Here is an 11616-nt window from a genome sequence, read left to right as displayed (position 1 = left end):
TATAACATATGCGTTCAATTTAATAAATTTTATGTTATGGTTTGTACTATGCTTTATTGATGCAAATGCCAAATGCTTCTTTATTTCACTTTGTGTTCTGTCGTCGCCCAATGTTCACACTAGCCGGCGGAAGAAAATTGAGTGATTTTTTCTTCCACCCTCTATGTGAACAAATGGATGGCAAAAGTGTGCATTATCTAACTCTACCACCCGAAAAAGCAACTTTTGGAGCCTCTCTTTCGCCTCCTCTATGTGAACCCAGCCTTAACTATGAAGGAGAAGTGCGATAATGTTCAATTTGAATGTGCCTTTCAAATGGAATAATGTACGGCTGCCCGGATCGTCCCGCGCTCGCGATAAAAGTGTGAGCTCTACTCTCTCCCCCTCTCTCTCTCTCTCTCTCTCTCACACACACACACACACACACACAGAGACGACTAACAGTTCGCGGGCTGTTGTGGGAGGGAAGCTGCTGCGAGTCAGAAGCGAGCGTGCACACAGATGAAGATGAGGGTGGGGAAGAAAGTATGGACGGGGGAAGAAGAGCTGAAGCTCAGCAAGCTGCTCCTTGCCTTCTGGCAGCGCCATGGCTGCCTCCCTTCTGGCCGCATCTCAGATGGCTTCTGGCAGATTGTGAAGGCGCGCCTGGCTCAGCGTTTCTCCATCAAGCAAATCCAGAGAAAGGTGTCCACTCTTTGCAAGCGGCACCTCAACATCTTCAACGGGACTGCTCGAGAGGTCAAGAAACATGAAGCAGAAGTTCTCCCCATTTGGGCAAAGATGATCAACCACGCAGGTCTTCAAGTCCTTCATTCATCAACTGAATGTGTGTGTGTGTGTGTGTGTGTGTGTGTGTGTGTGTGTGTGTGTGTGTGTGTGTCCCGCCCGCATAATTAGGAGAGATAGATGTACAAAATGCAACTATGACGAGTAATTTGCGTGTGATTTAGGTGCGTTTTGTAAGGGCCTCGCATGCACGCTGCAAATCTTGTTCTTGCACCGTGTGTGTGTGTGTGTGTGTTCTGCCCACATAAGGAGAGTACAAAATGCAGCTATGGAAAACAAATTTGCGTGTGATTTGGGTGCGTTTTGTGAGCGCCTCTCATGCAAGCCTGCAAAGCTTGTTCTTGCACGTGTGTGTGTCGTCTCGCCCCCATAAAGAGAGTACAAGATGCTGCATGACAAAAAAAAATTGCGAGTAATTTGCATGTGATTTCAGCGCGTTTTGTGAGGGCCTCGCATGCAAGCCTGCAAAGCTTGTTCTTGCGCCGATGTGCACGCATGTGTCTGTGTGTGTGTGTGTGTGTGTGTGTGTGAGAGAGAGAGAGAGAGAGAGAGAGAGAGAGAGAGGACGGGCATGCAGGATTTGAAGAAGAGGTCGAGGAGGATACTGGGGCAGTGCCTGCAGAGAGCAGACATACTGTAGCAGAGGGCGTTCATGGTGGGGCTGCTCCGCAGCTTCACAATCCTGTAGAGGACTCTCATGTGCAAGGGGAACCAGGAGAAAGTTGGATTCCAGTATCTGATGACATTATTAATGAGGAAGATAATGCTCGGGAAGGAAATGCAGAGAGCATTAATTGTGCCATTATGCATGAGCACCAAATGATATATTATGCTGGCATGGAGGGTGGGGCCGGTGGAGCAGCCAGCTGGGAGGACATGCATGCAGAAGCTGCTGGTGAAGAAGAGGATGATTCAAGCTGTTGTATCATCGAAGAAGAAGAAGACCCTGAGGAGGTGGAGGAAGTGGAAGAAGAGATTGAAGGACAGAATTTCGAAGAAGCTGAAAGACATCAGCAGGAATTCAATGAAGAAGAAGCTAAAGAGGCAGAAGAACGCTTAGACGTAGAAGAGGAGGAAGAAGAAGAACAGGATGCTGCACCACAGCATGAACCAGCTCGTGACAATTACCGTGCATTTCATCAGGAGGCAGCATCGGATCGACGCCATGCTGATCACAAGCACAATGAGATCAAAATGCTTAACTGCCTTGCCCTCGCTGATCTTGCTTCTGCTGTGAGATCTTTGGCTGAGGTTATGTGGGCACGCCCACCGCCTATTCCTGTTTGATTGCTTTACACAAATCCATTGCTAGTAACTGCCTTGTGAATACGCTACACAATCCTTGCTAATGAACTGACCAATGTATATTGGGGTTGGCCTATTTTTAGTGGGTCTCTTAATGCAATATGCCCTTTTTGATAGTATAATACAGACACTGAAGGCCTTTAGTCATTAATTGAAAGGGCTAGATTTCTCCTTTTGCAGGTGTCCAGTTGAGATATTGCTTTACAAATTTTACAAATGGTCTCTTTGGTGAACCACGAATGTCATGTAAGCTGTTTTTGTTGAATGTGTCGAATGGAAAGCCAACGATGCAGTGGAGCAGGGGTTAGTGTTGTGCCATCTAGGGGAGGGTTGGGTATCATGATTGAAGCTTGCTTCTGGCTTCCAGTGGTGTGGCTGCTAAAGGCACACACACACACACACACACACACACACACACACACACACATGCGTGGACACCCCAAAATGCCTGGAAGCAAAGAAAAGGAACAGAATGTCAAAGTAGAGGTGATGCATAATTTCAAGAAGTATGTTATAGGCTCCAGCTTGTAATGGATACAGTTTCTCCAAGGGCCTTGAGATAAGTCTTTCTAAACAATAGATAGACCAGTTAATTATCACAATAAACAAGGCATACCTATGTCAGTAGAGCCTACTTCTGTTGGCCTCAATTGCGGTGCAAACATGGTTATATTATGATGCGGCAAAAAAAATACAGTACATAGCTAAGTACAAGGATTGAAGTGATAAATATGATTGGTTTGGGGGTTGAAAATCAAAGTTGAACAATTATGTGAAACTTCAAGTTTACAAAATCATAATGTACAAAACTATTCAAGGATACAATTGGTAATCAATCTAATAAGACGCTTTATGTATTGAGCTCATCTTTTCTGTACAAATTTGAAGTGACCAAAATGTTTGTTGCTTATTAAGAATCCTATGCAATGGAATCCCTACCAGGTTCTCATGGGATTGAATAGCAAAGGCTTCATATGTAAGTGCATGATGGAAAGCTAAGTACCTCGATCACAAGGACAACACAATCTCAGGACTCAACTGCATTCAAAGAGTTCTACATCTAACAAGGTTCCATAAAGAGTATTCCTTGCTTAACAAGAAAAGACAAGGACAAAGTTAATTAATCGACAAAGGTATTGCCAGATCAATTAGCTCATCTCTTTTGATTCTCCAGTGCTAATATTTAAAAAGAAGCCACTCGAGAAGGCAAGATTAGTATTTGTGCAATTGAGCACTTAACATATCAAAATATGACAAATCATATTTTTTGGTGCCATGCATATAAGTTATCTTTAATAAGCTTAAACCATTTGTTAGAGCTCAAAATCATTATAAACAAATACAAAAAAGCGACCTCTCTATCAATGTTGATGTTGGGATAATTAAAGGCCCATATGCTTGCCATAGTTTAAAGATTTGCTTCAAGTGCCCCTTAGCCCTATCGATCATCATCTAGCCTTCACGTTTTGTGGCATTCAAACTAGACTTTGGTGAGGCTATTGCTTGCAAAAGTTAGCCCAATTTTTCTTTTCCCAAGAAACTATGGCTCTTGAATAGATAAAATTGCAAACACAGTATCAAGAAAGGAGAGCCCAAAATTGGGTGATGTAGAGATTTGATTGCATTTAAAACATTAATGGTAGTGGGAAACCCTCTAAAACATTTGCCCCAAGTAGCAAAAGCTTCTCATGAACAAGTTTTGTATGCCAATTGTTAAGTAGAAACTCACCCCTTGTGGCAAGAGAACTCAAGCATTCATCTATGCACAAGGAATAGGCCTTCTCAATGTTATGCACATAGGAAAACAATGTGGGGTAGGGACATTGTTACAAGGTGGTTGCAACAAGATTGCTCTCAACACCCATAAGATACTCAATTTTGATGTTGGGCCCTAGTTTAAAGATTTGCTTCAAATGCCCTTATCGATCATCATCTAGCCTTCACGTTTTGTGGCATTCAAAATAAAATTTGGTGAGCTATTGTTTGCAAAAGTTAGCCCAAGTGTTCTTTTCACATGAAACGATTGCTCTTGAATAGATAAACAATTGCAAAACACACTATCAAGCAAGGAGAGCCCAAAATTGGGTGAGCTACACACAAGCATAAGCTAAAGCTCAAAACCCTAATACCCCTCCCCTCTGGCTAATGGAGTTGCAGCTCCGGCAACACAGGTCCCCAGTGAAAAGGAAACCCCGATGGAAGGGTTGGAGAAGCAAGGAGGCAGTAACGAAGGGGCAAGTGCAGGGAAGGATAAAGAAGCTATGGTATGCGACAAAATGGATATAAAGATGCAAGAAAAGAGTGTGGAGAAATCGATTCCCATGCAACGAATCCCAGAAGGCTCATGCAAGGATAATGTAATCATTACTCCCGTTGCTCCCCTGAAATTTATGACGGTCACAACGGCGACAGCTGTTCAAGTCCCCGATCTGAAAAGAGCCAAAAGGGTGAAGGCAGTGGCAAGAGACTCCAAAATGTTCGAAGTCGTGAGAACACTAGAGAGGAAAGGATCTGCTCCATCCCCCACACCCTTGCAAGGAGGGGGGTGCACTATCCCACTTCACAATCCATTTGCAGTATTGCAAGAAAAGAAATCCCCTCACCTGAAACCCCCTGAATCTCCTGAGACCAAGGAGAGGGAGTGTGCGCACGATTCGGATGTTGAAGCATCCGTTCCTCTATCCCAATGAGCCCCTCTTTAATGATGGAGTCTCTCACTATACAATCACCCAAAAGAAGAGTATCCTTTTCTGGGAGGAGATTAAAAAGGAAAAGACAGTCAAATGCTGGGCCATCCAGGAACATCACTTCAATGCTCATAGCAAGAGAAAGCAGGATCTAGGAAAAAAACTTGTTTTCTATGGAGAAGCAAGTAATGGTTTCAATGGCGTCCTCAGTATTGTGGACAGGGAATTGGAGCCGAAGCTGGTTCTGAACCACCTCTCCGGCAGAATCCTCAGAATTAGAATCAGATGGGAAGGGCATCCCTTCACCATTGTGAATGTATACGGCCCTTGCAATGCAAAAGATAGAGCTAAACTATGGATGCATCTTAGAGATACTCCTATTGAAGGAGAGTGGTTGTTAGTTGGTGACTTCAATATGGTAGAAAAGAGCAAGGATAGAATAGGATCCTCTAGTATGCTGGCTGGCTCGGAAAGGACTAAATGGCAAAGTTTGTGCGAAAAGTGGGCGATGATCGACTTATGGCAAGTTGGCCCATGGAACAGCACGCCAGGTTTCACCTACACAAGTCTCTAGTATGCCCGCACTACCTCTAGGCTGGACAGATGTTACTGCTCACACCAAGCTAACTGGATACCGTCGATGCTAGAGATGAAGGTAGTCCCAACAAAAAGCCTTTTGGATCACATACCCCTGCACATACATTTTAAGAAGAATAAAGAGGAGGACCAGACCCCAAGAGGTAGGAAAAAACTGCTAGTTACAGGGGCACACCTATTCAACAACCCTCTGTTCAGGAATTTAACCAAGAAAGCACTGGGTGACATCTTTTCTGAGCACTGGGTAAGCTCAGAAAAGATGTCAATCTCAACAAACGCAATGCGTGGGACCTATTTGCTCGAAGTATTCAGAAAGCAATCAAAACCTCGGGCCCCCGGTTTAAAAAATCTAGGGAGGCGCACCTTCTTTATCTTACAGGTGAGGTACAACGGCTTACCTCCACAAAAGCCAATGGGCTTGCTACTGAGGATGAGCACAAGCAATGGCTTGAAGCAAAATCTTGCCTGGCTAACGAGCAACTGGAAGATATCAGAAAGGCAAGGATTCTCTCCAGGGAAACTTACTTACAACCAGAAGCCTCTAATCAAGCTCATTTTTTTAGGGCTTTGAAAATCGAGAAGAGTCGGGGCCATGTCCACTCGCTCTATGATGAGAAAGGGATAGCAGTTCATAACCAAGATGAGATGGCCGGTCTGATGTTGAACTATCTTAGCCAAATCATTGGACGACCTAAAATCCAGTCCCGGGAAGTAGATGAAGCCAGAAGAACCTTACTTCAGAGTGTCGAGAAGAAGATTCCCCAGTCATAATCTAAAATCCTGGAAGGGGCATTTTCTGAAGACGAATGCTCACTAGCATTGCAAACCCTTGGCAAGGAGAAATCCCATGGTTGGGATGGCATGACGACAAAATTCTTTAGTAGTGCACCCACGAGGGTTTAGAGAGGGTAGATTAGAGAACCATTTACGGCATTGGCATAATGAAGTGATAATTGAATACGCAATGGAGTAGAGTAGAATATGGACACAAACTTGATTGGATTGATTAAGCAAAAGCGTGTACAAAGAGGCTCATTATATAGATATAGTGTAGGCATCTTATCTCGCATCATGCGTGACATCACATAGAGGCCTAAAATCAGCCCAACCAACTTGCAAACTCATGGGTGATCTTTCAAGGCACTTTAGGAGCCCCTTAACTATCACTAGGTGAGTCCACACCCTATAGTAATGACCCCCATGGGAATCCGCACTCCTTAGGTTCCTTTTCCACTTGCTACCATCTATGCATCCTAATAGATGAGAGGTGTTATACACAAGCATAGGCTAAATCCCACAACCCTAACACTTGCATATGGGGCAACACCACATCCTTGCCATTTGGCTAATAATCAATAAGAAAAATCACAGTAGACATTGTCCTAATCTTGTTTCACTATGCCACATCTTTAGTGGTGAAGTGTCTTGCCTCATTATCAACATCTTTGAGCCTTGAAAAGTTGGTGTCTATTTTGGATAGTGTAGAAGGTAGGAACCACCTCTAGCAGGATTGGCAGACGTATGAAGCTTCTAAAAGCATTAACCAACAAGTTACCATAGTAGTTGATAGTCAATCAATCTGATGGCCTATAAATAGGACCCGTTACTCATTTTGTGGAACTTTTGACTCCCTAGAATCCTTAAATGCCTAGATTTTGAGCTACTTGTACTCTTTGTATCACTTTGTAATCATTTGTTGCGCTCTCTCTCTTTCTGTAATTCCAAAGCCAACTACCGGCATACTTGAGACTTACCAGTTGTAATCCGATAATCCTGAATGCAATCCCATTTCCAGTCTCAGTTACAGTGTCTTGTATTTCCAGTTCCAGTTTCTTGTATTTCCAGTTCTAGTTTCTTGTCTTTTCATTTCCAATTTTGTATTTCTGAAGTGCTATCTGAGTCTGACATCTTTAGTTCTTTGAAGTAACAACCAAGAATAGACGTTTGAACACATCCAGGTCATTCCATTTTGGTGATCACGATGGTTTGAGCTAAGTTTCTCTAGGATAGGCGAAATACCTCCCGGCTAGTATTAGAGCTATTGTATGTCCACAATGCCACCCAAAACAAACACAAGGGGTCGACCAGTAACTTGCTTTATAGAAAACCCAAAACAAGTCAGTTCTATTCCAGAGGAAACAAAAGTAGGCTCTAAAATCCATCCACACCCTGAGAATGAAATTGAGGTCGCTCCAAGAGGTAGCATTCCAGTCATTCCAGGCAGCATCGGAGAGCTGAAAGGGCTGCAAGGAGGAATATTACTCATGGATCTCAAAGTCAAAAACAAAATGATGAAAGTGAAAGGAGTCAAAAAATCATTGCTCTATAAACAAACCCAAGAAGACAGTAGAAGAGACAGTTTCAGAGACTGAGACATGGAATTGTGAGGCTGATATTGATAACTATAGTACTTGAAAAAGCCACGAGACTGTAAGCCAGCACATAGGACCAGAGTTAGAAAAAGAAAGGAACATTCCAATCACTTGAAAATTTCTTTTCCAACATTCAGAGGTGGGAAAAAGGATTTTCCCTGATGTACACATACAAGCCTTTGAGCAGTATGTTGAGCTAAAAGATATTGATGAAGATGAATGGGGGGAGTATTTTCCTTAAACACTGAAGGATACACCTAGAAAATGGTACTACCATTACCCGGCCTGCCGGCTAAGATCATATCATAAGATCATTAAAGCCTTTAAGTTGGAATATTCAGACAGTAGGCAGGATGAAGACATTCTCTATGAGCTTGAGAAGAACAAGCAAGGCAAGTTGTCGGTTAGAAGTTATGTGAAAATATATTCAGACAATAGGGGGGATGAAGATATTCTCTATGAGCTTGACAAGATCAAGCAAGGCATGTTGTCAGTTAGAAGTTATGTGGAAAAAATAAAATAATTGACTAAACAATTGCAAGAACCTCCCTCAGATATGAAAAGAATGAGAGCCTGGTTCCTGAATGGCTTTAAGACTAAGAAGTTGAGAGAGCAGGAGGTACCAACACTGACAAAGAAATTCAATGATTTGGTACAAAGAGCACTAAAATTGGAGCCGCATGAAAAAAACGAGAGGGTCCATAGGAGGAGACAATCTAGTGACAATGAATCTTCTACTAAAGAGATCTTTGGATCCACTTCTAGTTCCACTTCTTCTGAAAGCCAGCTAGATGACAAAATTAAAGCTAAGAAAGGGTCTTGGACCAGAAAGATTGAAGAAATGTCGAAGAAAATCACGGAGATAGCAAAGACAAGACCCTCGATGCGGAAAGCAAAAATCTGGTGCTCCAAATGTCGATCAAAGGACCATATGTCAAATGAGTGTTCCCAGTGCACATATTGTAAGACCTTTGGTCATGTTTGGAACAATTGTGGGATTAGGATCCATCATTCTAAAAAGGGGAAAACCTATCAATGATCACACTCACCAACCCAAAAGTGCCCAACGCTGATGGAGCCAGTGGGTCAAAAGAAAATGAAGCCAATACAAGCACTGGAATGGGTCGGGGGTGCTACCAAAATGGGGTTGGCAAGGGTAGAGGCAGAGGAGACCGCCAGAGGTAGCTGACCAGAAAGCACCAGAGCCAGTACCAATGAGAGTGGTCACCATAAGCAAGGGAGTAGTGATTGGAGAGATCCCTACTAAAGAAGACAATCAGAGTGCTCAGGCCAAGAATTGGGAACAGCAGAGGAAGGTGTGGAAGGCTAAGGGTAAAGAAAATATTGTGAATGAATGGCACAACAAAGGGATCTTGCACTGAAAATCATTGATGAGAACTTGTCAAGAAAGCTGCCAAAATGACCAGAAAGTTTAGAAGCTCATACCATTCACAAGCTACCACCCCAGTCTTCAGAACCAAGACAAGAGAAGGCAGCAGATAGACTCAACGAGTCTATGGTTGCTATAGTACAGAGCCTAGTAGAAGAAACAAGGCAAGTCAGAGCAGACTTGGCCGAAGCTGGAAACACTGGCCTGGGGAAGAATCGGGTGGATTCATCACGAAGCCAACTAGCAAATACATGTGAACCAATGAAATGGAACTGTGAAGATTCTCATGAGGAGAAGTCTTCTGGTTCAGACAGTGGTAGTGATAGCCGTTTTTCGGCTCTCCGTAATTGCCATAGTGAGTTAACCCACCCTACCAAAATCATCCAAACATTGTGGCTATCCCTACCATTTCACTGTATATAGGTGTGTGTGAGTTAGGGGACTTTTCCCATATCTTCTTAAAAACCCTTAATTAGCTAGTCATTGGGCTAGTTGAGCCAAAAAAATAAAAATATATAAAAAATATAAGTATATTATGACCCATTTGTGTGTAAATATTTCATTGTATATAGGGCCTAAATAAAAGGATTTTTCATAATTATTTTGGTATTTATTTAAATATTTCTACCTATGGTGTGTTATTTATGCTATGTACATTGACTCACCATTACCATATTTTTTCTTACCATTTTGCATACTCTTTATTCCATAAAAAAATAATTTCATGCAAGCTTCTCTTATTTTTGGTGTAACTCCATCCCAACAAAAATCCAAAAAAAACTAGTTCTATTTATGTGTATATTTTTTCACTATTGTGGTTTTTTCCTTCCTACATCTATTCTTTATTACTCTCATAAATTAGACCACCAAAAATATTCATCTTTTTATGGTAGACTTATAATGAGAGAGATTTATTTTGACCCCTTTATATTTTTTCCACCTATATTATTTATATTTGATATGTACATATTTTTTAGACCCCTCAATATTTGATTTTCTTAGTTGTACTATTCATTTATATCATGATCTCAACAATATCTTCAATTATAGACCTACCAAATAAGGTCAAGGGTATGTGGAATGCATGCATGCACCATGGGGAGCTCACTCTTGGAGGTATTCAAAAGAATCATCCAAAGAAGGACCTCACAAGGACCTTGTGCAGTGGAAAAAACAGTCGGTTTTGCTGAATTTTTCAAGATCACATGCTCCCCGAATTTGACAAGGTGATACAAACAAAAGTTGTAGCTCGTGAGCTTAACTTTCACCTCAAATTTTTTCAAATTTGTTTGAGCTACGAGCTGTGAGCTATGATTTTATTGGTGGACCCCAGTTTGCCCATGCTATGCAGCCACACTCCCTCTTCCACTTTACCATTTTCCTCTTTCACACACACCTCTCCACTCATCATCCCCACCTCTCTCACCACTCCTCTCGGCACCCTACTCACCTTCTTCTAAACCTTGAAGAATAAGAGAAACCATGGTGAACTCATGTCTCCTACACACACTTCCATTCCAAAATTGACCACCTAGTCTCATTTTTTCTCTTCCATATTACCCATATTTATCAAAAAAACCACAAAATTCAGCCTCTTCTCTTGAAAGACAGCATCATGGTGATTGATTACTCATATTCAATTACCTTGGCTCCCAAAGGAAGGTCAAGAGTGAAAAAAACGTACCGTCAAAGCTAGTGGACCGTCAACAAGCGTCAAAATTGACCCTACTCAAGACACTTGGAGCATCAACATTGTAAGAAATCCATGTTTTCTTACCTATTAAGAGTTTTTTCTTCTTTATTTGTATCCTATATGGATACTCCCATTGTAAATATCCAATTCCATTTGTAAATCAATAAAAATACTAACTCTACTAATTTACTAACACTAACCTAGTATGAAAAGTCCTATCACCTCCACTTCTCTCTTCTCTCTCTTCTTCATCTATCCCCACCAACTTCTTGATAATTCCAAGCAAAATAAATTAGATAAGTGCTGAAAATCTAACCCAACCATGGTTAGAGGAGTAACCCTAGCCCTCAAAATTGCTATAAAAGGAGGGTGTAGCTAGCACAAAAAGGGGGGAGCCATAAGCAAGAGCACTATGCTATAGCTTGAGAAGCCAATCTCAACCTCTCTAGAAGGAGCTCTTGAGTGGAAGCTCATTGTCGTATGCTTGTGCATGTGTTGTAATAGGGGTGATTAGCACGGGAACTCTATGCCATTGTAAGCGAGAGAGCGATCATTCAATTGAGAGTGGAAAATCTATCATTCCTCCTACTAGTGTAAGCCCAACATTTGTTGAATCAAGGAGGGTGGATTTGGACTAAGCTTGGATACTTTGTCTCTCTTCCAACGTGAAGTAATGGACAACAATGATGTGCAAGTGTCTTGGTGATATTTTTAGTTCTTGATAGCTTGTGTCTGGGTGTTGTCATCAATTTAGCCATAAATCCCATATATTGTAAGAGGGCGACA

The 11616-nt window shown here is 42.0% G+C and overlaps 1 protein-coding gene across 1 annotated transcript; it reads left to right on the top strand.

Annotated features, from left to right (window-relative positions):
* The first annotated feature begins 390 nt into the window (after nucleotides 1–390).
* On the top strand, nucleotides 391–2264 carry LOC147439883 (uncharacterized). The gene is made up of 2 exons (XM_086484420.1): nucleotides 391–796; nucleotides 1364–2264. Exons 1-2 carry the CDS (start codon nucleotides 502–504, stop codon nucleotides 2071–2073), a joined length of 1005 nt encoding a protein of 334 aa, XP_086340546.1. The 5' UTR covers nucleotides 391–501; the 3' UTR covers nucleotides 2074–2264.
* The last annotated feature ends 9352 nt before the right edge of the window (nucleotides 2265–11616 follow it).

Source organism: Adiantum capillus-veneris, chromosome 16, assembly GCF_014529385.1.
Source record: "Adiantum capillus-veneris isolate H3 chromosome 16, ASM1452938v2, whole genome shotgun sequence".
In the NCBI taxonomy this organism is placed as follows: Eukaryota; Viridiplantae; Streptophyta; class Polypodiopsida; order Polypodiales; family Pteridaceae; genus Adiantum; species Adiantum capillus-veneris.
The sequence above is the reverse complement of the archived record's forward strand: the minus strand, read 5'-3'. Positions and strand labels throughout refer to the sequence as shown.